Here is a 27,905-nt window from a genome sequence, read left to right as displayed (position 1 = left end):
CTTTCGAATGTGGATACCTCTCTTTCTTTTTTTAAATGAAAAAGTTGAGAAAAATCTCTATCGTCTAGTCTCGTGTCGATACTCACAATTAAGTGAATGAATCGATATATTAGCCGTGTCGACGAACTCTGACAAAATTGGCAAATTCCGAACAGGGTATCGTCCGTATAAGAAAATTTAGTCTAATAAATTTTCATGGGAATCCGTTTCCTAGTTAATAAGGGCCAGCTTAAATTATTGGAAATTTTCCGTAGAGAAGCCCGTAGAAGAGGCTCTAAAATACACGACGTAATGACATCATTGGTCGTATTTGTGACATGGCCGTACGTATATTTGCGAGAGATAATCATGTAGAAAAGAAGCCCAAAGAACAGCAGCAGCAGTGGCAGCAGTAGCGGCAGCAGCAGCAGTAATAATCGGCACGCGAGAGAGAGAGAGACTGGGAGGAGGGAGGAGGACTCGAGTCAACTTCTCTTAGAATAGGGCGCAATGTTATAATACGCGTGCGCGGCAGCTGCTGCTGCTGTAGGGAGCCCCGGGACGCAGCAGCAGCAGCAGCAGCAGCGGCGGTGGCGGCAAACGGCAGGGGGTTACTACTGGGGCGCGGGCGCGAGCCAGTCTGCCAAAGCTTCGAGCCGAACAACAGGGGATAGAGATCGAGCCGAGCGAGCGAGAGAGAGAGGAGTGAGTGAGCTTCGCCCGGGTTCGCTTATAACATACATACACTTGCCTCTCTCTTCTTGCCTCTATCACTTACCTATTTTACCTTCTCTTCTCCATATCTGACTCTTTGACAACAACGAGGCAATCAATCTGCAACAACAACAACAACAACAACGATAGCGACAACAACAACAACAACAACAGCTAGAAATGTAAATGTTGCTCGTGTAAAAAAAAGTGTGCTAGTGTGTCGATTTGCGTACATCCATCAACCGGTCGTGGAAATTTTTTTTGTTTCCTCGGCCGGCGTAAAGTGCGTGCGAAGACGAGATCAAAAGTTGATTCTCGAAAAGTTGATGGTGCGAGATAATAATGACGTGATCATGTGCACTCGGGTCATTCAACGATAACGCATACGACGTCGACGACAACAACAGCGACAGTAGTAGTAGTGGCATCGCTACGTCACGATGATCCATCATTATAGTTGTTATCTTGGGATGAATGGGCCAGTGCCACTGCTACTCGCACTCGTACGATTGCTCTGAGATATGTCAAGTGCTCCGTGAGACAAGACGACGACGACGACGACGAGCCGAAGAAAAGAAGCTTAAAAGAAAGAAGGAGCTGGAAAAGTGCGCGTGAGCGAGTGTGAGTGAGAAAGAGAAGAGATAGAGAGAGAAGCAAGAAAGAGGTAAAATGAGAAGAGGATGAGAACGTCATCGTGCGTTAATTACTACGTGCTCTGCCTCGTATGCTGGGTTCTGCTCGGCATTACCGGTAAGCATTTCCACCTATATACATTCGATCGCTTACCTACTTCTCTTTCTATTTTTTGGGGGAGGGTTTTTTCATTCAGCCTCGCCACAGATCCGAGAAATTATTTTCCGTACGCGCGCGCGATCCGTTGGAGAGCGACGTGCCGCCCGCACGCGCCAAGCTCTATGTATATCTCGAGGAGCGACACTTTATTGCCAATTGGCCGAGGTCCGCTCGGCCTGCCAAATAGATCCTCGATCGCGATATCCTTCGAGCAAGCCTTACCGGTCTCTCTTTTTCGCGTTTGCATGCGATACGCGCGTAAGAAGAGAGGTATCGTCGCTCGGGATGTGGTCGAGCAACAGCGGCACACACATACTTACACGGGACGATATGAAAAGTCATCGCTTAGCGAACGAGAGCTTGAGAGCCGTACGTACTCGCAGATGGAGAAAGAGGGGGGCGTAGTCTCTTGGCGATTCTCCGAGATTTGTTTTCCTTGCATGCATGTAGATGTATGTGTATGTAAGTAAGTGCAGCGACGCAGCTGCTGCTGCTTCCATTGCTACAACATGTAATCGCTCATACATACGTAGCTATAGGTCGTGGCTGCGGCGCAGAACGAGAGAAAGAGAGCTAGTCATATAGGGAATCGAGAGAAAAGAGAAAAGTGCATCCAAACGCGCGCGGAGGATTCACCGCTCCCTAAGTGGAGCGATCGATCTCACTCTTCTCTCGAACATACACATACACTGCGGCTCTCTCACGCACTTACTCGCACTCGAGCATACAGACACATACACACACATACCTATACACGTAAACTCGCACATATTCCCGTACCTATGGATGCTATATGTGCGTTCTATGCAAGAGAGAGTGATGCTGCCGCTGCTACAGGCTACTCCTTCGGGGATATGTGATACGAATTGGATTTAGTACTGTATTAGGGATTCTGCAACTATACAGCGAGCGAGAGAGAGATGCTTTTGATCTGCACTAGATTGATGGAGTTAAGATTTACAAAGTCTATCCTAACTCATCTCCTCGCAACTTTGTACGTACGCATTTGTATTCGTAAATGGCAATGGGAAATCTATGCTCTCTCCCTCTCTTATACTTTCTTCCCTCTCAAAATTAACATTGCAAATCAACTGCGTTAATCCTCTTTGCTATCTTATATTGAATTTCGCCGGTATCTAAAGTATTATCACAATAGAAGGAGGCTGTGTTGCGAGCAGTATAAAGAGGGCTACAGCGCAGTAGCGAAGCTAGGCACAACCCGCGTATATACGGCCAAATAATCCGCTTACAATAACGCGGGCCGTTTGGAAGAAACATATTTACTGTACACAATACCGAAACAGGCGCCTATATTCTAGTGTTTGTATACGCCTATATGTATATGGGCACGAGCTCGAGCTACACATAGAAAATCATCGGGCCGTTTCGAGATAGGTGGGGTGGGAGAATAACATTTGCAGCGAAAAACGGAGCAGCAGCAGCGAGGGAGAGAGGAACAACTGACTAACGCGATTTTTGGTGGATTTTCAATAATCAAGTCGTGCCCTCTCGTTGTTCGCAGCTCCGTGCCACAGCAGCAGCGTCATATATTGTGCAATAGTCGCTCGCGATACCTAGAACAAAGAGTTTATAGAGAGGGACTCGTCAATGCTTTTCCCGCTGCTGCTGCTGCTTTGCACTGCTTTTCGAGGCCAAAAAGTCGATATTCTCTCTCGCTCGCTATGCACGCGCGTGCATCCTAAAAATGCAACGTTTCACCGCATACACGCGCCGCTATAACGGAGCAAGCTCGTATAATACATGTACCCACACACACGCGCCTGGCTTGATTGAATTATACGGCCTGCGGAATTGCTGGCAGGCCGCGTGTGCTTTACGCTATGGCCTTTTTTTCTTCTCCCTCCTCCTCTTCCTGCCGCTATAAGACGCGATTTTCGATTTATCAGTGACTCATTTTCCGATTCTTAAATACTGTGTAATCTCTCTCATCCAACGGGGCAATTCTTTTTCTTCTGTTTTGCGATCGTCGAGCTTTTATAATGAAAAAAAGTCAATTGCAACTGCATGAGCTCGTCGAATATATGGACTGCATTTATGCAGAGGCTATAGTTTGCCGCTGCTTATTAGCTGCAATTTAAACCTAATCAAGTAGCAAATTTTCTGCTAAATTTGACTTTTTAAATGGCTATTTAGTATTTTATGTTTTACGAGCGGCCGAGATTAAACTTCGTTAATTTAGCTACAGCAAATTGTCGAGCCCAGTTATTATTTACATGGTTAAATACACGATGGGCCACGATTTCCGGCTGAAATAATGAGAAAAACTTGTTAACAAAATATCTCATCGATAGCGTAAAAAATATCACGTCACGGTTTAATGTTCGTAGGTGTTTCTTTTTTGTTCACCGGCTCGTGCAACGCACGCACCTCAAGTACTCGACTTTAATTACACAGCTTGAAAATGTTTGCTTTAAGCGTTCGCGCACATAAAGACGACCATTCATCTGGTGTGTCTTTAAAGCTCGAGCAAGAGTTTAATGCGCCAAGACTCGGCCCGTATAAAGACGCGTCTATAGACTCTTTTTCGGTTTTTGAACGGCAAAGCCTCGTGCGAGAGTTCGATATCTCCCTATACAATTAGTAGATTATATCTTTGTACGGGGCGAGCTACCCAAAGCTCTATTTCTCTCTCTTTTGGCCAAACTAGTGTGGCGCGTTACATAAATTATGCCATCTACCCGCCATTCGCAGTGATTCATCCGCTCGGCTGTGAAAGAGAGAGAGAGAGAGAGAGGGAGCTTTTTTTCCAGGTCACATGGAATGATATTAAACTATGAATTTATAAAGTCATGCCAAAATTCGCGCAGCCGTATATGTACCCATAGAGCCATGAATTTTCAATTTTCCAATTCTTCTTTTCTCTTTCTCTTACTACATATTTCTCGCACGCGAAACTTATACACGTGAAATCTTGCCTTCTCCCCCCGCAAACTTTTTTCTGCTCGCTCTGGCGCGTCCGAGCGTCGAGGCAGTTATAGTGCAGTAGAAGCAGCAGCAGCAGCAGCGCATCGAATGAAATAAACGTCTTAAAAATGCGACGTCTTCGTAGGTCAACAGGCTTCGCACTGTGCCACTCGAGCTCGGCAGTATACTATACATATATACACATCGACAGTTTGATAATTGTCCAGCCTATATATCTCCGGCAACTGCTCTTTGGGGACTTTGCAGCAGCAGCAGCAGAGAGTGTGCAGCGCACAGTACTAGTACAGCAGTATATACAGCGAGTTATACTCACGGGTCGAGCCGCAGACTAGCACTCGCACATATACACACACAAAGGATAGAGAGAGGAGGAGGAAACTGGAATGGCATTTCTCGCGCGCGCCACTCGCATCTAGGCAGCGCTTGGCCTAATTTGTCGAGTGCACACAGTCAGTTATAGACACTTTTTGCATCGCACCGCTAACACCACTGCCACCGCGCCGCCAACTGCAAAAGCAATTCGATTTTCCGCGTGACGAGCGCACCGCTGCTCTAACTCTCTATAGACCAACTCTCGACCTATACCGACACACACTCGCATTCGCACACATGCACATTTATATCGTTTTGCTTACTTGCACTTGTATACGTACATATTATTAGGTCCACTGGCCTCTGTGTACTACTAAGGAAAAGCTTAAATGAATGTACGAGGCGGTGTAATTCCACGACGGGCGAGGATCTATTGTTGTCGATTGTGTAAATTAAAATCACGCGTCGGGGGCAAAGTGTTGCTCTCTCTCTCTCCTACACGCGTCGACGCATCGAGACACGCATATCGCGCAGGGACAAAAATCGATAAATATTTAATGAAGTAGAGACTTCTCCAAGTCGTGCATCTCATTGGAAATTCATTGCTTTTCCCAGCCGCGCGCGCGCGTGCACTGCCAATCGTTGAATGGCAAAGAAAACATCGCGTCAGCCGGAGGTTTAAAACGCCCGTGACGTACGTATACGCCAGTCGATCTTTTACGTTATATTATTCAACTCGGCTTGTACATATACGTATAGTACTCCAACGCGCTATATCGCTATAGAATTGGAAAAAAAGACATTCGCAGCTGCAGGTAAAATTTGATTTTGTCGCGAGATATGCGAGAAAAAAATCGCTTTTTATTCGGCGCGCTACGGAGAGCCCACTGTGGGTGCGCACTTGGCGAGGCCGCTACAATAAAAATCTAATCGCGCGATAGCGATGATTTACAAAAAGCACGCACGCACTAAATAAGACGGGATAATAGCTCGAGGGGAACGAGACACGAAAAATTGGAGGCTGCAAAATAAAGCGCAGGAAATCACAGAGGATATACAGTATCTCTTTCGTATAATGATATAAATAGCTGCGAAAAACCAGCTGGGGGGTACACACAGCGAGTTCGGTCGGTTGTAACGGAGGCAGCAGCAGCGACTGTTATTATTACAAAAAAAAAGAAAAAAAAAGAAAAAGAAAAACGAGAGAAAGTGGAAAATTGTCACGATGTGTACACTGGGGAGTGTATATAGCCTCTTTCTCTCTTTGTTTTCTCACGAGACGAAGACGTTTTAATTACTTTCTTCGTTCGAGAGTATAGCTACACAGCAGCAGCAGTAGCAGCAGCCGCGCGAGCTGTTATTATAGTGGCGGTGCAGCAGCAGCCTATCTATACAGTCCCCCAGTGTAATTATTATACACCAACGAGTATTTAATTGTCTCCCGATGAGCGAGAATATTATCGAAAACAAGCCGGTTTGACACAAATTCGTTGTTAGCTCGGGCGCGGAGCGATGGCCGGAACAAATGAAATTCAAATCTGCCCTTAACAAGCATGCGAAAAGCTGTTTTTTATAGCGGCAGCAACGACAACAGTCGAAGGGTAAAAATCCTCGAGTAATGACTGGCCTCTCCGGGAGCGTCGCCCCCCTTTTTTCTATTGCGCTGCTACACGCGAGCGAACGAGTGTATTTACCGAGACTAGACGCGCGAGCAAATAACAATGAAAATATAAAAGGCTAGTTTAGGGGCTACTATGTGCGGGAGCCGGCAGAGGAGGTGGCAGCGGGAGGGCGGCAGTAAGCCGATTACCAACAGACGCTCGACCATTTCGGCCAAAGGCGATTTCTTGGCGCGCGCGAGCGAACGAGCAGTGGCTATAGCCGTGCAGGTGTGTAGCAGTATAACACTGCAAGAAAGTGTCGCTCGTGAGGCAGCAACGTTGCACGTTGTAAAGATAAAGGTTAACACCGAGACATTATTGCTCGGCCACCGCAGCCCAGAGCTACCAGCTCGAGCTGCGAGAAATCGTTTAAAGCTCGCGCGCGCGCCCGCTAGCAACTTGCGAGTGCGCCCGACAGCCACAAGTATCGAGTTTAAAATTATACTCACCTTCGCAGCTGAATGTGTGTGTGTGTGTTTAAAACTAGTTGCCGCTGGCAGTGCGCGGCTGGCCGAGTGTCTACGCTTTGATAATGCAACGGCGCAACGATAAGAGTGTAATTACGGAACACTCGGAACCCATAAGGCTTGCTGCCCCCTTTATAATATATCTACGTCTTGTACACTGACGTTCTCCGCACTTGAATTTCTCGAATCATTTATTCACCTATACGAGGATAGGCTTTATCACCTCTTAGGTAATAACGTCTCTTTAGCACGTGAAATTAGTAGTTAAATAATAACGACTACTCGACGAGATGCTTTACGAGCTGCCGTGTCTATATGTATCGTGTACAGCCGACGAGTCGCCAAGATCTATAGGCCTCTCGACCGTAAAACTTGATTACTCGTCCGGGAGCCTCTTTGTGCTCGAGCCACATAGATTTTCCATTATTTATTCTTCCTTCGATCGCGAGTCGTTAGCTTGATTATTTTTCCACTGACAAAGCGCTAAGAAAACCAAGTTTAAAACACGAAATCGATGCTTGATATGATGCGCGTTTCGCAACAAATGGAGCGCACTTTTTCCCCTCAATTTTTTTCGAGCGGTAAAAGAGACGGAGAGATTTTCAATTGGAAGAGAGAGCTTACACATTTTGAGCTTCCGGCGCTCGAAACAAATCGCATATAAGTCTCGAGCTCGCGAATTGAGTTCGTTTTCGATTTTTTTTTTCCAAAACCGTGTAATCCACTGTCCCTGATGTAATTTAACTTTTTGGCTGTAAAATTTTGACCGATAGAAATACCAATAAAGAACAATTTTCTCGACTGTCCGCGCAAGATGTAATCGTGTTTTCCTCTCTTCACTCGGTCTCTTTCGGAAAACCAAGCTTTTGGCCGATCATAAATCACGAGGGCACTAGCTTCATCATTTCTTTCAACCCTCTGACCTCTTGACTCCCCGGACTGAGTAAGAAGAAGAAGAAGAAGAAGAAAAAGGAGTAAAAAAAAAGAGGGAGAAAAGTAAAAAGAAATAAGCAGAAGAAAAAACAGCAATTCGTCGGGGCAAAAGAACATAAAGAAATAACACACATAAACGCTAACGGGCACACACCGAGTCTCGACTACCTTTACGACAACTGCAGCCGACGACGACGACGATCTTTTGCTCCGAAGCAGAAACTTTTTTTCTATCCTTCTCTCTTTTTCTTTCGCGTACTTTTCTTCTGGACACTTTGCTGTCTTGTCTCGTATGTGTAATGGAGAAGTGCAAAAGCTATAGCGGCAGCCTCGCTGTGCGCCGCGGATTTCGTATACGAGCGAATGGACAATGCGAGCTCGCGAGAGCGCAGACGGCTTTAACATGGACTTTTATTCCGATACATAAAAATTGCAGCTATCGCGAAAAATATTTTCCTAAGTGTCAACGCGAGCAGTACGACACACATATCGCGCAATCGATTCGATATCGCGAGAGCAAAAAGCGCAATTACAGCCGGGCACGTATTCGTGTGTATGTGTGTGTGTGTGGGTGTGCGAGCGAGCGGTAAATACAAGACATGTTGCGGAATGAGACACACAGAGAGATAGGGAGCGAGCGTGTAGCGAGACAAAACGTATATATATGCAGCAGCACCGCGTACACCACTAGCCGTTCCTTTGTGTGCAAAAAAATAGCAGATCTAGCCGCCGCATAGAGACACCTATATCCCCGGTTGTGCGCGCGGTGCGCGAGTCAACAAAGAAAAGAAGCGCGCAGCACTATGTACGGGCTGCATGGATCGTGCAAAAAGCATCCGTGTACACACACAGAGCGTCGTATAAAAAACTCTCTTTCTCTAAAAGCAAGGGTTGGGTAGTAAGAGTTGCACACAGCACATCGCGTTACAGTTATCGAGACCCTCCCCCCTCCTCTCTCCCCCGTTATTCTTTTTACAAAACCGATCAACCGAAAATTCCCCCTAGACGAGAGCGTAAGAGAGAAAGAGAGAGAAAACATCCAATAAAACCTAAGGTATTATATTGAGAGAGAGAAAGAGTGCAGCGATGAGATTTTTTCTACATCTTTTTTCCAGATTTTTTTTTAATACCTTCAACGTTGAAAGAAGAGTCATATCTCTCTTTCTCTCTGAACGTGTGTTTCTTTTCACGACTCTTTTTTTATTCTTCCGTTCTATTAGCGAGTAAATATAGACAAGCCGGAGAGATACTTATTCTTATCTATGAAATGTATGCCATGTGCACGATCGATTTTAATTATTTGCTCGGACACATAATAAAACGCTCCTCTTACATGGTTGAATAATCTACCGATATATATTTTTTCTCATTACGATTCTGTATCCTTTTAATTATTCCTCTCTAAACAAAGTATGGTAGGCATAGCTCGCATAAGAATCTATGCTTTATTTGGCTGCGATTTTAATCCCCAACGTGCTCTTAAAATAAATGAAAATATTTTTTGTTTTATTCAATTTCAAACTTTGTAGATGCAAAGCAGGATTGTTTGCGCGCACGGCATTCAATTATAGATTTTACCTATTCCCGAGCGCCAAAAAGGCATTCGATCTGGCGCGCGCTACACTCGGACGTTTATTCACGAGGAAAAAAATAAATAAATAAACGATTGCCTAGAAATTCAATGACACTCGTTCAATTGAATGAAATTCATTTCCACGAGCGCGTCGAAAATGTACTCCCCCGCGCGCTCACGGCTGCACATACGCTGCACACAGGAGAATACTCATATAAGCATCGATTAAACTGACCAATTTGATTAACAAACACTAGAGTGGCGCGCGCGCATCGTTTCAAATCCACTTGACAATCAAAGCTCATTGCCTCGCATTTAATACAAATCCCATACATGCGTATACATGTACGAGCCCACCTATAGCTATATATTTCGCATCTTTTACGGAAAATTTAATTGCTTTAATCCCGGTAAAATAAACCAAAGCGCTTGGGGCGACTGCGAGCAGCAGCAGCAGCAGCAGCATCAGCAGCGAGCTAAGTAAGCGTGCGATGCACTTGACTCTTCTTTGAAACTGGCGAAAGATGTGCGGTTTATCTGATTGGGAGAGGCAAGATAGCTTGAATATAGCCTTATAAACAGAGGCTGCACAGCTTCTTTTCAAAGAACTTTGGAGTTTTATCGAGTCGAGTCGGCGGACGAGAGAGAAGAGAGAGAGACGGCTATGTTTGCGGCCGACGTTATGGCAGATATAGGTGATTATAAATGTCGAGAATGTTGATATGAAGATAGCAAGGAGAGCCTTTTGATTTTCCAAAGTATTTAACGAGAGAAAAACTTGTGCGTTAGACTCTGATGCGGAGTTGGAAAAACTACGCGATTAACTTATGATATAACAGTATTGACCTGCTTTTTGAGGGCGTAAACTGTCAAAACTTTACTACTAATTTCGGCAAGATAGTATTTAATAGGCGCTGTAATTAATATAGAATTCATTGTAAACTGCAGTTACTGATTTAGCTGCTTCCCTTGCAATAAGCTAATAACGAACTATGATGAAAGACTTTTGACTGCTTTTCATTTCCCTCTGTTTTCATATTAACTCGCTTATATTCGCGAAATATTATCACATAAACCATGATTCATGTGTAATTCGCACAGGATCGAAAACTCTCGCTAGAACTAGTTCAACAGCGACCCTTGCCTAATGAAGTAATTGCAAACTTTTAACAATTTTCAACAACAGTCACGCAGTAAAGACCTTCGCTCTCATAAAGTACATGACAAATTTAAGCAGTAGAACGCACGTGGCAAAAAAGTTCATTGGCCACATTCCGTGTAACATTCGTTGTCGGACACTCCCTTTGGATAAGATAAGCTACGTCAAGCGAGCATGCGTAAAAGCTCCTCCAAACTCTTTTTGACAGAAACTCTGACATATTTTCCCTTCGCTAGAGCAAATCAAGTATTCGTTGGACGATAAGTGTAGATTATTTTATGCTTTGCAAGCTCTGCAATTGTTTTTCTCGCTCGATTCAACTGTTAAGTAGATCAGCTATCTCCAATGTTAACACAGATTTATACGTTTTATGATTTCTAATTAGATTGATTCATTATATGATTAAGATTTCTAAGAACAATTCCAGATGAATAAAAGCATCATGTTTTTCCACTCTAACCTAAAATACTTATTACTATTTTAGGCTCTCGTAGGGAAAAAATAGTATCATTAACTGGTGCACATATGGTTTTTTAACAAAACTAGTTGTGCACCCGTTAAGAAATATACTATTCTTTTTCAAGCAAATCTTTGTATCCAGAATAAATAACTGTTTCTGACTCTTTTTAAAACTGACTGTTTTTTCTATTATTTCGCTTTCGTCAAAAGAAACTTTCTTTTTAAAAAAAAACTCTACTATTTCCATTTGAGATTTAATAGAAGATTGAAAGTAGGTCAATATTATTACCACTTTTTTTTGAAAATGCCAATACGTTCATAACATTTATTTATTAAATTTGAAAAAAACATTTCTTTTTTTTCTTATTCTTCGCGATGCTCTTATCACAGTTTAGAACACAAAACCAAAGAATTTGAACATTCTATAGAAGTTTGTTTCACAACTTTATATACGAATGTGCAACTGCCCTCGAATTAAAACTTCAATAATAATCTTAAACGGGGGCAAAAAAAAAAGAAAACGGTCGTCTAGTGATCAAAGTATAATTCATATCATAAGGACTTGCGGAAGAAACCATTGAAATGAGTCCGATCGTTAACTTCTCGCGAAAGCAAAAAGAAATTTCGATCAGTAGTTTTAATTAACTCGATTTCTCCGTCCTCCTCGTGAATAAACTTTTTGAATGGCGAAAAAAACAAGATTTATGTCTACGTTTGCCTGCGACTATTTATGATTGAATGTTAGCAAATTATTATATTCTTGACTAATTGGTAAAAAAAATGATTCATAGTATCATATTATAAGATATCTTTAAGTTTGAGTCATCAGCTACGAAAGAATTAATAAGGAAACTTATACAAATAAGATAACTAATTTTAAAAGCTATCATGAAGTTTACTGTTAAAAATACTGGAAATTTGATGCAAATTAAGTGTAAAATTAGGCATTGAAATTAACGTAGCTGGTACTGAATCTTATTGAAGATACTTTTACATGAAGTCTTTATTAAAAGTTATCAATTCTGATTTTTTTCCCATAAAAAACGAAATCATTTTTTTCATACTGTTTTTTTACTATAAAAAAATATAAAAATCCAATCATAACTAAAACCAGTCTCTACCGCTAGATGGCGAATATATTTTTCTGTAAATCTACAAGTGGTAAAGTCAAAATAATTTTGTATAAAAGAAGCATCATTGGAAAAAAATCAATCAAGTTTTGATAAACAACAACGCCATTGGTAAGAAACTCGTTGTAATGATATTCATTACTGAACACAACTTATATTAATAATTTTATTCAATTCAAAAATACAAATTTAGTATAATTTACGTTTTATAATAGAAATCTAGAAAATGAAAAAAAACTATACAAAACTTGATGTAAACAAACCAAATAAAATTTAAAGATTTTAATATGAAACCTAATAAGATGTGAGTCATGAAAATATTTTTACAGTTTAGTTCAGATCACATTAATTCAAATGCTTGTACATGAAATTGAATTTTTCCTATCCTTCTGCAAAGAAAAAAACTTTCTCTACTTTTACATTATATTTAATATAAGTATTTTCAACATTATAGCAAAGAAGCCAACATTTTTTAGCTAATGATTTTTTATCAAAACCTTTTCGGTTTCTATTTGTGGAAGTTGTAAAGAAAAGCAAAGTTTTAACATCAACGTCGTGGAAGTAGGTTAACTTTTGTGGCAAGTGTTAATTTAACGGGTTAAAGGATATTTCAGCTATTTTATGCTGCGCATTCATCAGTAACTTTTTTTTGCGACGAAAATAAATAATATTTTTTTTTATAAATGCCCGGGAAAAAACGGAAATCTCAATCGCTGTAAACATCGTCCAAAGTGAGCTCGCATCAATCGCGGGTCAAATTAACCAAAGTGAAGGCTGCTGCAGCGAAACAAATGTAATTGGAAATGGACATCGATTCAATATCTCGTTATAGTTGTTTTATAGCCCAGAACATTTTTTACATGCTTGATGCGAATGTACACGTTCATGAATAAAAAAAGAGTAGCTGCATTTTAAACAATTGATTGACCCGTAAATCCAAATAGCAAGGTAAATGAACGAGGCAGGGGTCTGCTCGTAAAAATTCAATTGGGACGATGAAAATGGTGATTGAGTATTTGACTAAATAATAAGCGAGCTATATAGATAAATGATAAAAAAACATATTACGGTACTATAATGAATTTTCCGTGGAGCTTGCGCGCATACTCGTTCACTGAAAGGAGCAACAAAAATGTTTCATTATACCGCTGAAAGCTAAAAGCTCATTCCCGTAAGAGCTAACTCGATGAATCAAAAAACAGGAGGGATAGATCCATCACCCTCGTGGCATCGTATCGCAGTATAATACCAACTTCTCAATTAGCGACTGCAGCTAGTGAGAGAGCGAGTAAGAGAGAATCAGGCCAAATCAGAATGCATGTGTGTGTGTGTGTGAGTGTGTACTGCGTGCGAACGAGCGAATGATTTATATCCGAGGGACAAATGACGACGCCGATGACGCGCCCAGTCGGACAAGCAATAGCAGCTTCCACACGGATTCTTGCCGCATTGCACCGCGACCGAGACTCGTCCCGTGAATTGATTGCCACGATAGACGCGCGCGCCTCCCTCTGTGGTATAAAAGGTTTCTTTTTGCTTTTTTTCACCGACACCCAATTTAGGTCGTATTTTTAAAGTCCGTTTGCTAGGCTCCTCCTTTCTTTTGCAATATCAAAAGCACGAAAAGTAAATCGTTAAACAGTGGCACGAAATGTTTTCGTAAAAATAAAACTTCTCAGCCAGAATTAAAAGCTTTAGCCGAGTATTTTGTATGGGATTTCCTGGCCGTGCCAAGGAGAAACTTTACGTCTTACGTGTCTAGGGCGCATGTTTTTTCCCTTTTTTTTTTCTTTTTTTTGAGAAGCCAGTGCTGTAAGTCCGATTTTACAAGCCGCAAGGTTTAGCCAAGATTTCGCGAACTTTTACCAAGCGAGCACAGTGTGTCATAAGTTTGTTTCTTAATTTTTACGCGTCAACGAATGAAGAGCAGTGTCGCGCGCAGAGGCACGCAACAAGCAATTACAAAGCCAAAGCTCAGGTAAGCGTGTGCGGCGCTGCACACGAATAGGTGCGCTCTACACAAGTCGGAGAACCATCGATTTCCCTTGCTCCGAGGCGCGCGGCCCATCCGTGCGCAAACACAGACGCAACCGCACTTCAATCTGTGTGCAAGCTCGTGTATATGTATGTATGCGTGCGTGTCATTGTGCCCCATCTTGCTCGTGTCGTACTGCGATCACTATACCTGATTCCCACTTATAACGCTTGAACAGTTTCAATATGTGTGCGTATATATAGGCGCGTGCGTGTGTATACACGAGGGAAAATCCTCGTTACATGCTCCGGGGGTGTGATCATGATTACTCAGCACACATATGGAAAGCGAGTGAGAGAGAGAAAGAGAGAGAGGCAGAGGAGTGCACGGTAGATTAGCCAAGCATTTTGAGTTGGAGTGTAAAACGAGCCTCTTCGTGTACGCACGTGCGTGTGTTGGTGTGTAGGCGCGAGTATATGTACATTCGATGCAGTCGAGCCTCGAGTGTATCGCCCGCACCCCCACGCTCAGCCTCTCTCGCCGCGCAACGAGCCTTTTGTTATCCAAGAGGAACACGTACTCCCACTTTCCGAGCGTTGGCAGAGAGGCCGAGGCCTATATGAGCTGCGCTGCTGCAGCTACACACACAGCTGCTTTTTCGTTGACGCTGCTGAAAATGCAAATTTTTCATTTTCTTAATGCGCCCGCTCGTCGTGCTCCTACTGCTACGGCTTTTTTCCTCGAATTTTTGTTTATTTTGACGACGCTGCAAAACCCGTGCCGCGTATAAATAATATTCCGCCGACGTACGGGGAAGAAACTTTGACGGAGAACAAACGAGCTTAAAAAAATAACAAACCAAATTCAATGCGGTAGCGAAAGTTTGCCTTCGTATTATATGGCCAGGGCAAACAAGCGACCTGACACACATTTGTACGGGGCTCGGAAAAAAGATTTTACATTATAAGAACAAAAGTAATAAGGAATCCTTGGTGTGTGTGTGTATACGTGCACTCGTGCGGCCAACAACATATTATATAAACCTTGAATGCGCGGCCGCGGCCATCGAGGCAATATCAACGAGCGTAATTGGATTATTTTGCTAATAGATTTTTTACGCACCGACATTTTAGCTCTTCGGAATTCCCGATCCTTGTTGTACGTACACGTACACGTATATGCAGCAGCGTCGAACAAAAACAAATTTTTTACTGCTCAAACTTTTGCTGCGAGGGCTGATCTCATGAAAGCAGCTTTTATTGTACTGCGGAATTCCCCGATTAATATGTGCCTTTTTAATACACATTCAAAGCGTATACTGGAATTTCCTTAATACGAGTCGATACAATTCACCGTGCACAAGAGGGCTGCATTCAGCTCGATTTTTCATTGTGTAATAATTGCCAAAATATTCCTCGGCGAATATGGAACATCGATTTCTATTCAGCCCCGGCGCACAAATTGAAGATGATAAGCGATTTATAATCGAACGCGATTTGCCTTGCAAAATACCCTCGACGATCGACTGTATTACACGAATTCATCCATTTCTACATTTTTTTTTCGTCGCTCGCGTACATATATTGACGACGCGATATATAGCACGCACATAGCTGCGAGTAAATTTTGCCACGCTTACTCAAGCTCCGGGTCATTGTGTTGCGCTGACCGTACGGACGCCCGCTGGCTTACGCTTATGCAGCAGTTGATTTTTCATCCCTCTTTATATTTTTATATAATATATTTTATTCCGGTTTTTTCACTCCTACGAATCTTTTCTGCAGTATGCATGAATTTTTTTCCTCCCTTCCCTTTTTGTCGTTATTTGTTTGGCTCTCTTTTCAGTGATATTTTTCAGTACAATATATTTGCCCGGTATGTGTTGGCTGAAATCGATATGTATATATGTATATCAGAGTAATATTATTGAAAAGTGATGGTACATTGCGAGCGTAAGGGCAGAGAAAGAGGAAAAGAGAGAAAAAGCTAGTAATATTGAAAATGGATAATTCGATGTTAGCTATATAATTGAAGAAGGAGCTTGGGGGAGGGGGATGCTTCTAACGTTTTTATATCCGAGCTTTTCGTTAGATTTTAACGGATTGAATACGTGTCCTATTGAAATTTCAGAAGAGCTAACAAATCTCTCTCTCCGAGTAACGTTACATTTGGCTTCGTTATTTTTCTAACAAAATAAACACGCGAGTGCATTACATGGCTTTTGCATTATAAACATATCTTTTGGATTAAAGTTGATAAAAAAAAGGTTCGGTCGAGTCTGGAACAAGAGTCGAGAAAAGTAGCTTTTAAAGAGTAGTTAAAAAAAACATGCAGAGGCGATAGAGGACATTTACGCTAGGGGATGTAGGTTGCATGTATGTGTGTGTATACGTGTAAACCGAAAACCACGAGAAACAAATGTTGCTCTCGAGCTACTCGAGACAATTTATACGCGATAATAAAGCGCATTAACGTGCTTGTTCTAACGATATATCAGCCGGCCGCACGACTGACTCGGGTAATTTACTATTCCAGTCCATATTAAGTACATATTAGCTGGCGCGCGGCGGGCGCACCTCGTTATACATGGCCTTATATGTGCAGGCGTGCAGAAAGAGAAGGAAAAACGCGTCGGAGTGCTCGAGCATGCATCGATAATTCCGTAAGACTGGGACAATGATTTTTTAATCGATCTATGCTTTTATATTTCCAGGTGTGAGCACGAGATCGCACTCACTGGTGAAGCGCTACGGCGGACTGTACACGGGCCCTTACATCGACGCGCAGAACGTGACCAACGTCACCGTGCAAATGGGCACCCACGCCTACCTGCCCTGCAAGGTTCGACAGATTGGCAACAAGTCGGTGAGTATAATGTGTGTAGAGGCACCTGCACCACTACACGAAACGCGATTACGCCCGAAGGACTCGAATCTCGCACGCGCATCGCGCAACAATCGCACTATACGTATACGGAGAGTGGAGGAGGCTGCGGGGCTGCACTCGTCCCGGCGAATATAAATTCAAAAGTAATACTTTGCTATATATGTGCGCGTGACGCGACGCAATGACATGTATTAAAAACACTGACAACGGATACGTGTGTAGCGTATATAAAAGTTTTGTTACGACCATTGCGAAGTTATGTAAAAAAGTTATATTTCCCCGAGTCGCGGCGCTCACTTTTTTATTTTTTACGACTCGTTTTCGCCTGTTCCGCACCTACGTATACACGTACTCGCTCGCTCTCTCCCTGTACCCCGGGCTCATGGCAAAAAATTTAACGCGACGAGAGCTGTATTTTATTTCAACGAGTTTCGAGGAGCAGTATCGTTACGGCGGATTCGTCTTCTTTTTCCTTTTTCTTCCTCTTTTTCACCTCCCTCTTTTTCATGAATTTTGATTCTCGTCGAAAAAATTGTAATAAAGTTAAATGATAATTTATCAAATTGCGCGCGAGCACATAAAAAGCCAGCTCGACTATTGAAATTAATTTTTATTACGGCACGACAAAACGCGAATCGAGGAATTTTTAACTCGTCAAACGAATGCAGAAAAATATCATTTCCGAGGAAAGTAAATGGAAAAAATGTCGTTTAGCTGGATAAAAAAAGTATTCACTTGGCGAGTGCGTGCGGGCGAAAGGACTTTACGATATCGAGTCGTCCAGCGTGTGCGTTTTCTCCCATCTCGCTTATATCTCGCGCTTCTTACATGCTCATTTGCGCAAATGACTTTCGGTATGTTTATTGGCGCGCGCGCGCGAATTGCGCTTTTGTGCGGCTCGTATTTATGCCCCGCGTAACTTTCGCGACGCTCGCTCGTTCCCTAGTTTTGCTTTCAAATGGATTAAAAAGTTGGCTTTGTGTGCGATATTAGCATGAAATTCGCTCAGCAGTATTCGAACTTTATTTGCGGCTCGTGTAATATTCGCGATTGTGAAACTTTTTTTTTCGGCTAATTATCTCGCGTTTTGCAACTGTGTACAAGCTCATTTTTAAGCCTCTTGTCACGTATAATGACTTGCTAATAAATTTCAACTCAACGCCAGGCGATAATTGAAAGCTCCACTCGCGAGAGCTCGAGGCTCGGTCGTTTGAGCCGGAAATTCGACACAAAAGATCGAAGCAAAGTTTTTGGAATATTATTTATTCGTTCGACAAGACAAATTATGCCCTCTTGCTTACTGTCAAAGGAAATCTGAATACATTACGCTCGGCTAAAGTTTCAATAGCGAAAATCCCGCAGGGCCTCCGTGGGCGCGGCAAAAGCTCTTTGATTGCACTAGACTTCAACGCACACACACACACACTCGCAATGTATACACGCACTCGAAGCACATAAATCGAAAACTACGCTTTGCAGAGTCGTCAGTCGCTTTATTTGCATATAAAAATCAACAAGTACTTTTGTCCGCCGCCCACGCAGCTGCGCGCGTAAATATCCCATTCTTTTTTCTTCGAGCCGAGTACGCAACAGTCGACTGAAAAAAACCCGGTCGATTTTCTTTGGTCATATGCAAACGTCGATGTAGTCTTTATTGAAGTCGAATGGCAACAAACGTAACGTGGTTCTTACATGTGTGCTGTAACAACAATAAGAAAAACAAGGGGGCCTCGGAGCGTGGCTCGCTGCATCCGACAATTGGACAAGACGACAATATTCGCTTGAAACCGTGGCAAACGCGTTCCATTGTCGACAGTTTCGCTTTTCAAGCGCTTTGCCTCTTTTTTATTATTATTTTTTTTTTGGGTGGAGGTAACTTTGCTCAACAGGTAGAAAAAAGCGACTGGATTGCGCGCTTGAATTCCTCTTGGGCAGAGAACAAGCCAAAAAATAAAGCTAGCTGGGGGGAAAAAAGCTGCATCCCACTTCAAAGTCTTAATATAATGCAGGGGAGCATGACAAAAACAGAAAAATGCAGGCGAATGCGAGGAGAGAGACGAGAGGCCCCGCAGCTGTACACCAGCTCGCAGTTCGCACCCGAGAGCACAGGCTGTAAACGCGCGCGTCGAGTCTCTCATTTTTTCGTCGAGGGTCGCGTAAACACATTCATTTAAGCGCTATTATCCTTGGCAGCTGAATGTTAATCGGATACCGTACGCGTCATTGCGGGCGGCGCGCGTGGCTCGCTCAAGATCGATTTGAATAGTCGAGTGGTCGTTTGGTCGTACACGGTATATAGTTGCTAGCGAGCTCAGCTCTATACGATATCGAATTAAATCCGGCCAAAGTCTCGCTCGTTCGGGGCGAAAGGCTATAAGGTATACATACACATAAGCGCATTGAGCATGGCTAAAGTTGCTTGGAAACTTTGTTTGCCTCTGCCCCTTGGCCGAACGGACGAACGGACGAATCGACGACGCAGGTTTCATGGGTGCGGACGAAAGACACTCACATACTGTCGGTCGACCGGACGGTATTCATCGCCGACGAGAGGTTCCAGTCGCAGTTCTACGACCAGACCAACACGTGGACGCTGCTGGTAAAATATGCCCAACCGCACGACGAGGGCGAGTACGAGTGCCAGATCTCCATGGAGCCCAAGCTCAGCCACATAGTGAATCTCGTGGTGGTCGGTGCGTATATTGATTCGTACTACTTGTTATACGACTTGGCGATCGCAGCCCGCAGCAGCTGGCGCCAGCTATAGCGAGAGCAGAGCTCGAGGATTAATTTTGCACTCGTTGGATTTAATTTGTCTTGGGCAGTTCCGAAAATCGAGATACTGGGCGACAAGGACCGCTACGTGAAGACGGGCAGCACGGTGATGCTGCAGTGCGTCGTAAAGAACTCGCTCGAGATACCCTTCTACGTGTTCTGGTATCATCACGAGCGCCAGCTGCAGGAGCGCCGGGGCAAGATGTCCATACAGACGAAGCTGATCGACGGCACGAACGACACGTCGAGCAATCTCACCATCTATTACGCCGGCCCGGAGGACTCGGGCAATTACACCTGTCGGCCGAGCAATCTCGAGGCCATCAGCGTGCAGCTGCACGTACTCAATGGTCAGCAAGCCATGCCCACACTTTTACACATCCCTATTCTCGATTTCATATTATTGTAATTGGCTATATCGTTTGCTTTGCATGTCTGTTTGCGCAGGTGAGCATCCGGCGGCGATCCAGCGGGGAGTGAGCTCGGTGCCGGGCTGCTGTCGGCTCTTCTGCTGGCTGGCGAGCGCCCTGAGCCTGTCGGCGAGCGAGAGCGAACGCGTCCGGATCTGCGGCCTGATACTGCTGGGCCTGGCGGTGGCGACGACCCAGACCTATTTGCCGAGCGCCCGATGAACGGCCCTGCCGAGCTGCGCGTCACGACGACATCGCCGGCGTCGACCGGCGGCCCACGCTGGAGCTGGCGCACATTATAAATAATATACATAACGATTGCGAGAGAGCGAGAGGATTGAGAGAAGATCGATGGGAATTATCTGCTGCGGTGTATACCGCGAATTCATTATTCGTTCGAACGAGACTCGTGGATTTACGTAGCTGCTGTATTGGCGCAGGCGTGCACTGGAAAAGACGCGACGATACGTACACGGCATTCGCTTGATTTTCGACGAGGGAGGACAATCGCGAGTGATCAGTAAGAGGTCATCGTGCTCGGGGCTCGTCCGAGAGCAGCTCGACGCGACAGTCTCGTTCTACCTGAAAATTCAGTGTATCGCGCAGCTTATCGGGCACGCGCTTCTGCGATACTCGTTGATTTGCACACGCACTGATCGATCACCTATTAATAATTTCCATACCTGCGCCGTGAAACTGCCAACTTACATCGGCACGAGTTAGTTGGCTTTGTTTTGAATGTTATATCGAGCTGCTATCACTATCGACGTCTAACTGCGATCCTCCCTCGAAGATTATCCAAGAGAATCGCGTATCATATACGTTTATAGCTCGAAGAAAGTACCACCGACTACGTAACTAACACTCGGTTATATTTTCTTCTATTCTACTCGCATTACAAAAAAGGAGAGAAACGAGAAACTTCGGCGGAACGATGAGAGAAGAGAGAGGCAGAAAGAGAGCGAAAAAAGTATATATGCGCCCTGTAGGCGAGTGAATTTGTTCTTTCACGAGCCGCTTTACGCTCGACTACGCGCTCGACTGATTTATTATATATAGGTATAAAAGTGTGTAGCAAAAAAAAGATATCTTCGATGAAATACGACTCTTGCTTTATACACACACATATATATACACGGGACGCATATTTTGGCAGGCAGCCAACGAAACTGTGGCAGTCAAATTTTGCGAGCTGATGCGCGCGCGCAAACACGTACACGTACCCACACACTCGAGTCTTATACATGCACACCAAATATTATCATACACGCGATTTGAAGTAAATTTTTTGACATTATAGCATTTGATTTCGTGTCATCGCTGCGCTCTCGTCTTCTGTCTTTCTCTCTCTGCATGTGTGATACAGCGCGAATAAACGAAACTCGCGAGTTTTTGCCTGCGCGAGAGTCGTATTTAGCTTATCTTTTGCCTGCCTTTTTTCCGGTGCACGCGCGCCTAAGTGTGTCTTCGGGAAGACGATGATCTTCCGTCGACACATCATATAAATGTACATGCGAGTCATTTGCAAGAGAGCACAAAAAGAGAGAGGGTAGAAAAAAACGGTTAGAAAAAAAGTATATACGTAACGACACATAGGTATTGTGTATATGAAGGAGAAAAAAAAGGATAAGCTGGAAGAAAAATCTTCATCTCGAGACAGTCTTATATTTGTATGTAAAAAATGCGATCCGGCCGTTTAGTCTGAAAAAAAAACAAGTCAAGTTTATAGTCGTTGAACTCGCAGTACTAGACGACGAACATTGTGCCCGTGGTACCCGCCGCCTATATTCAGATTGCCTATATATATAATACCCCGCAGCCGGAGGGGAAAAAAGTAAAGTGCGCAGAATGGAAAATTAAAATATCGACCTAACGAAATAGAAAGGAGTTAATGAAGCTCCATCGGTCAATTATTATAATGACTCGAGTAAGCCAAGGTGGAGCGCGCGAGGCGTTTATAATCGAGCGACACCCAATCATTTGTGCCGTGAAAGCAATTATCGACGCAACGCGCGCGAAAGCAAGTAAAAATATCTCCATTGAGAAATTATCAGCTACGGCCCTTTCATTAACATTCCTCGCACTCTTGGCCGCCGCCGCCGACGCCGCGACGCGCGTGTACAATATAGCTAGCGTTTTTTTTTTCTTAATTAAAAAAGCACGAGCGCCGGAAAAAACAGCAACCCCCCGCGCGATCGATTGAAATCTGTCGCTTCGAAGAAATCGGGTCGTTGCGCCGATTATCAGGACGCGTGTGCGATATGTGTGTACCGCCTTTTTTCAGTATACACGTTTGCTCACAGACTTGGCTGTAAATTGTTTCGCGCCAACGGAGGATGATTCATGGGCGATCGAGCTTCGAGAGGGCATCCGGTATAAAGCTAATTTTCTCGCATTAATGTTGATTTTTACCGCTCCATTGCATCCACCGCCGCAGCGACACTCTGTAAAACCATATTTTTCTTTCCTCGAGTGCTTTCGTTATGAAATTTTTTTCGCGCGAGGGCAAAAAAACGATACGGCTTCATTGCTTATTTTTCTCTCGAGTATACAATAATCATTAAACCAAAATTTAATGGATTTTCAAAAATAAAATGTAAAATTTTTTATAAATCGATGAAATGTAAGCGCGCGCGGGAAGCGGGAAAATGCCGAGTATCGATATAATCGTCGAGGGCTTATAGAGAGAGAGAGAGAGTGAGAGAAGGTTTAATACCGAGGGGCTGGCGCAGGCACGCACATAGCTGCCGAGGCCATTAGTGATAAACGACACTTACTACCAGCCCTCGAGCTTCAGCTGTTCTCCGCGCTGCTATATACGTATATATAGGTAGCAGTAGCCCGTCTGGCTGCTCTATAGGGCCGTACCACTGGCACATCGTCGAGGCGCGAGTTTTCGAGCCTTTATTTGCACGTCGATGTGTCTTTAGCCTCTTGCATAAAGTATAATGTAAACGAGCTTGAGTCCTCGTGAGGTGAGATCGAGCCGCATATATATATATATTTCGGTATATATACGGATATATAAAATATGCCGATTGAAGAGGCCATTTACCGAGCTTTATCCCATGAATGATTTTCGCGCGACACGCCTCGTCTTAATGAGCGGCGCTCTCCTGCATATACGAATCTCGAGCTCACCTCAATGAATCCTGACTCGACCTTATATATTCTCGATTCGGAGTGGAAAGAAAAATAAATTGATAATCGTCCGATCGATAGCGATACAGCCAGCCTGTCCTCGGCGAGAGGGCGAAAAAATTGTATCGCGGTCGCTCGTCGCACGATTTCAATCAAGACGATAATTTCATTGTGTATTTAAATTTTGTGTGCGAAGGTATTAAATAATAAATTCGAATACGTAAAAAAAAAAAAAAACAAATTTTCTGCGAATAGATGCACAACGCAAAGATTGCGAGGGATGGAGATACATATTCGCTGAAATTCGTCCTGCATCCTCGACGCGCTTATACGTGAGGAAGAGAGGGAGAGAGGAAAAACCGAATTGAAACTCGTTCGATGTCAACCGGCCAAAGTGTAGTCGCGTTGCCTTGGCCAAAATATATGTTGAACAATTATATACAGCATGGGAAAATAAGAATTATTTTACATTGTTGATATTACATTTATAATTGCAACGTACTGCCAATCTGTGATGCGAACTTTCAGTACAACTTAGTTGTCGAGTTATTACCTTATTCTCAACAGTACATGATACATCGTTAAAAATGTTTTTATACAAAATATAAATATAAAATATATATGTAAATGTATATTGTAAGCGAAGTATTTACTTAATTATATATACTTGGTGTATGTATTGCAGCTCGTGAACAACTGTGAATGCGTATTCTAAAAAAATCATTATACACTACATATTGAACGAGTTTCAGCTCAAACGCCGATGAGAATATAAGCCGTGAGGATCCGATCTGTGTGTGACAATTGCGTGATGGAACATATACATAATATTTATAAAATATATAGGAAGAATGAGAAAAAACAAGCTCGCGTACGAGTCATCGTCTTATTAAGAAAAAGAAACGACGCAAACATTTGATAATCGCGGTAGCACAGGGACGAGTAAACTATAAAAGTTATTAAAGTCGATAATTGAAAGGAACGAATAATCGTCTGTACATAAATTAGCTTTTTAAGTAATTACGATGACACGCGCGCATACACGGCGTACGTGTCATCCATATAATGCGAACGAACATCCGTAATTGTGGACAATTGTAAATGATGATAAGGAGCAAACAATAATAAATAGTAATAAATCGTCCGCGCGTGGGAGAATTTTGACAAAAAAAAAAAAACAAGAAGTAAAAGCGCTGCGTTTGACCGCCTGTGCTAACCAAACTGCCCGTGGGTGACGTTTCGTTGGACTTTAACAAACAAAAAATAATACCATTCAACTTATCACAATGATTTTTAAATGTGTAAATATAAAAATGTTCAACTTTTTTTACCGCATCTCTACCTTCGAACACGACTGTGTCAGCGCACAATTACCGGAGCGTATGTATGAAAATGTTATATAGGCTCACTAATAATTGCGATGTAAAAATTCGAGCGACAAAAACGTCTCCTGCACTGGTCAGTCACACGTGCAAGCACATTACGTCGTACCGTATAAATCATCATCATGTCACTAGATATAATGATAAAATGCAAGCACGTAAAATCATTAACTGCCTATACGTATATGAAATTCTTGATTAACACACAAAGCCCGTTATTAAGTATATTTACATCTGTAGTTAGGAGAACAAAAAAAAAACGATTGTAATAATGATGACTGAATTACTATTTTGATTGAGACAAACGAGCGCGATATGGCACTTTCCCTTTAACGAATCGTTCGATCGACACGATTACAATTAATAATATCGCGTTGATCCTGCGACACATTTTAAAGCTACTTGATAAAAAATTTCAAGGTATAAACGAGTAAATTAATCTTCTTTTATGCGAAGAAAAAATAATTGAAAGAGTGACGTGAACATGACCCAATCATTAAATTATGTCGACGTTGCTCTTTCAATGGGCATGGTCAAGAACTGACACGAACAGTCGATTGTAAGCAAAATTGCATTTCTCAACTAGTGTTAATCGAATTAACGTCGTGGAAATTCTAAAAACGCAGTGTTTTTGGAATTCCACGAGCAATCAAAGCTTTAAAAAACATTGGTAAGAGAAGCGAATGAACGTTAGATTTGTCGGTTTGTCGCGTAAAAAGTAAACATAGTTCACAGTGGATAAATTTATATGCAAACCTTTTCCCAAGAACCAATAAATTTCAATAGCGAAAGGCACGAAAATCCTCGACTTGATCCAATTAACTCGAATGAAGAGCTTTCGAGGACGTGAAAAAAAGGCGTTGGAAAACAAAAAAAAAAGGTTCTCGGGAAGACGCAAAGGCACAAAGTTTTAGAAAAAAGGGAAAAAAGATGGAAAAAGGCTCGAAGAGTAGAGAGAGAATTTTTCGTGCATGTGCGCGCGCGTGTACGCTTGTTCGTCCCGTCCGTCCTTCAGGAAGCAAAAGATAAAGCAACAAGCCACATAGGAGCAAGCTAAATACAAAAGTATGCAGCAGCGTGTGCGCGTCGTCGAGACTTTTTTGTTGAAGTATTATAAATTGTGCATGCCCATTTGCATTTGCACTCCATGCCACCCCCTTCCTCCACGCACTATCCTGTCTCCGTCTACTTTACCCTCCTCACTCCCTACAGGTATATGTATACAGTAACACAGCAGCAGTCATCCTCTTTTGAATTGAATATAGCGTACAACTCGGCACTCTCTTAGCTTTTTTTCGGAAAAACTTGATGTGTAGAGGAAAGCACATTTGAAAGTATAACGACGGCACTTTTTTAGCTTGAGGTGAAAATTTGTGCAATGGCACTGAATTATTTCAGCCGTGGACGTGACACTGCTGCTGCTTATACTGCTGCGGCTGTTTGAAATATATCGCGTATAATTTCAAATGATTATGCACCTATTGTACAAAGAAAAAAAAAGCTCCGAACGATTTCTATGCAGCTTCTCCGATGCACGACATGCACGCGTTACACAACACGAATCAGCTGGAGAGGAGAGAAGTATGATCATTATAAATATATTATTATACGTAAATGACTAAAATAAATATTATATACATACGATTACGAAGTAGCGACGTTTTGGCGCAAACGCATACGAAATATACGATTGCGTCGAGGCGAAGTCGACGAAAAAAAAAATTAAAAGCTTTCAATGATCTGTATAATATATCTCAACGATATATAATAATACGCGAAGTTCGAGCGCTTGACGATTGTCACATAGTTGAATAATAATTAACTCCATTTTTTCGGTGATAATCAAGCACTCGTGTGAACGATGGCTCTGCTGAAAATAGCTCTGATTTTCATGCATTTCGGACAGTGTCGACGATTATCTCCGAAATTTAAATGGACCGCAGAATTACAAGGAAAAATCTCTTTGTCGAGCGAGCGAACGAACAAGAAACACCTCAACAAGAAATTGCACTGTAAACAAAAGAATACATAAAAGCCTTGTCTCGCAGATTCTTCGGCTTAGGATCTGCGAAATGACGCGATTAATTATACAAAGAAACGAGGTGTGTCCATAAAAAACGAAAGCGAATGAGCATGTAAACTTAATGATAAATAGCCATTAAAACGAAATAAACGAAACAAAACGTATTTATTGAAAGAATGAATTGTGCTTGCAGGTGTGAAGATATTTAGATTTAGTCGCGTGAACGTGATCAAGAGGACGAATGTAAATGTTAAATAATATGATAAAGATATGTATTAAGACGGACTTGAGGAAAAAATGATCATATAAGCAGAAACTTTTGCAATCTAAAATAAAAAAAATGAATAAAATTGGTCGGGATCGAAGAGCAAAGGGTGGCTAACATCATCAATTTTATCTCGAATATGCATGAAAAAAAGTGCGTGTATTCATTTTTTACTGAAAAAAAATAATACATTTTAGGAAAAAAAATCTTCTTCTGCTCTCAAGCTATTGCATAGTAAGAGAGGAAGAGAGGACGAAAAAGAGAAAGAGAGAGAGAGAGAGAAAGCTAGCGAAAGCACTCGATGTAATTTTTCCGAGGAAGGAGTATTATACGTTGCGCGTAAAAGCTTTTTACTCGTCTGACAGCGTGAGCACGAGGCAGCAGCGAGTATGAAATGTACGGGGCTAGCGCATCGTTGTTGTGGGTGTGCGTGTGTCTGTATGCGTCGCTGTGTTATTCTTCTACTTCCTTTTTACACGTGTGCGTGCATCATCGCCGACGTGAGACACATTACGATGTTCCTTTTTTCCATTCGGAATTACGTTACACGAGGATGTGTGTGTGTAAGAGTGCGTGTAAGAGCATGAACAAATGAGATTATATTCGGGACGATAACGTTTGAGTTTGGGAACCAACAAGGAGCATCGCGACGCGTGATTTTTCGCTGTAAAGCTGCTTAATTGATAAACTTCGAGTTCTTTTTTCATTTTACTCGTTTACTTTGGATTTTTTATATAGAATACAAGTTGCGGTACGTAACGTACCTCGACATCTCTCCTTCTTGGTCCCTGAATTTTATTTCAAATATTGGAATACTACGAGCAATCGTCCTCAATTTTATGTATGTAATAACAAACATAAAGCTTCAATGAAAATGATAAAAAAACAATTATACCATGAACTTATGGGATACGAAATAAAAA

At 42.6% G+C, this 27,905-nt stretch overlaps 1 protein-coding gene across 1 annotated transcript; it reads left to right on the top strand.

Annotated features, from left to right (window-relative positions):
• Positions 1–646: 646 nt before the first annotated feature.
• On the top strand, positions 647–27,876 carry LOC106660581 (Down syndrome cell adhesion molecule-like). Its single transcript, XM_014383626.2, has 5 exons — positions 647–1,443; positions 16,814–16,965; positions 19,469–19,679; positions 19,812–20,111; positions 20,209–27,876. The coding sequence occupies exons 1-5, from the start codon at positions 1,374–1,376 to the stop codon at positions 20,391–20,393; spliced, it is 918 nt and encodes a 305-aa protein (XP_014239112.1). The 5' UTR covers positions 647–1,373; the 3' UTR covers positions 20,394–27,876.
• The last annotated feature ends 29 nt before the right edge of the window (positions 27,877–27,905 follow it).

The sequence above is a fragment of the Trichogramma pretiosum genome, unplaced genomic scaffold, assembly GCF_000599845.2.
Source record: "Trichogramma pretiosum strain Unisexual culture from Peru unplaced genomic scaffold, Tpre_2.0 scaffold45, whole genome shotgun sequence".
Taxonomy (NCBI): domain Eukaryota; kingdom Metazoa; phylum Arthropoda; class Insecta; order Hymenoptera; family Trichogrammatidae; genus Trichogramma; species Trichogramma pretiosum.
The sequence above is the reverse complement of the archived record's forward strand: the minus strand, read 5'-3'. Positions and strand labels throughout refer to the sequence as shown.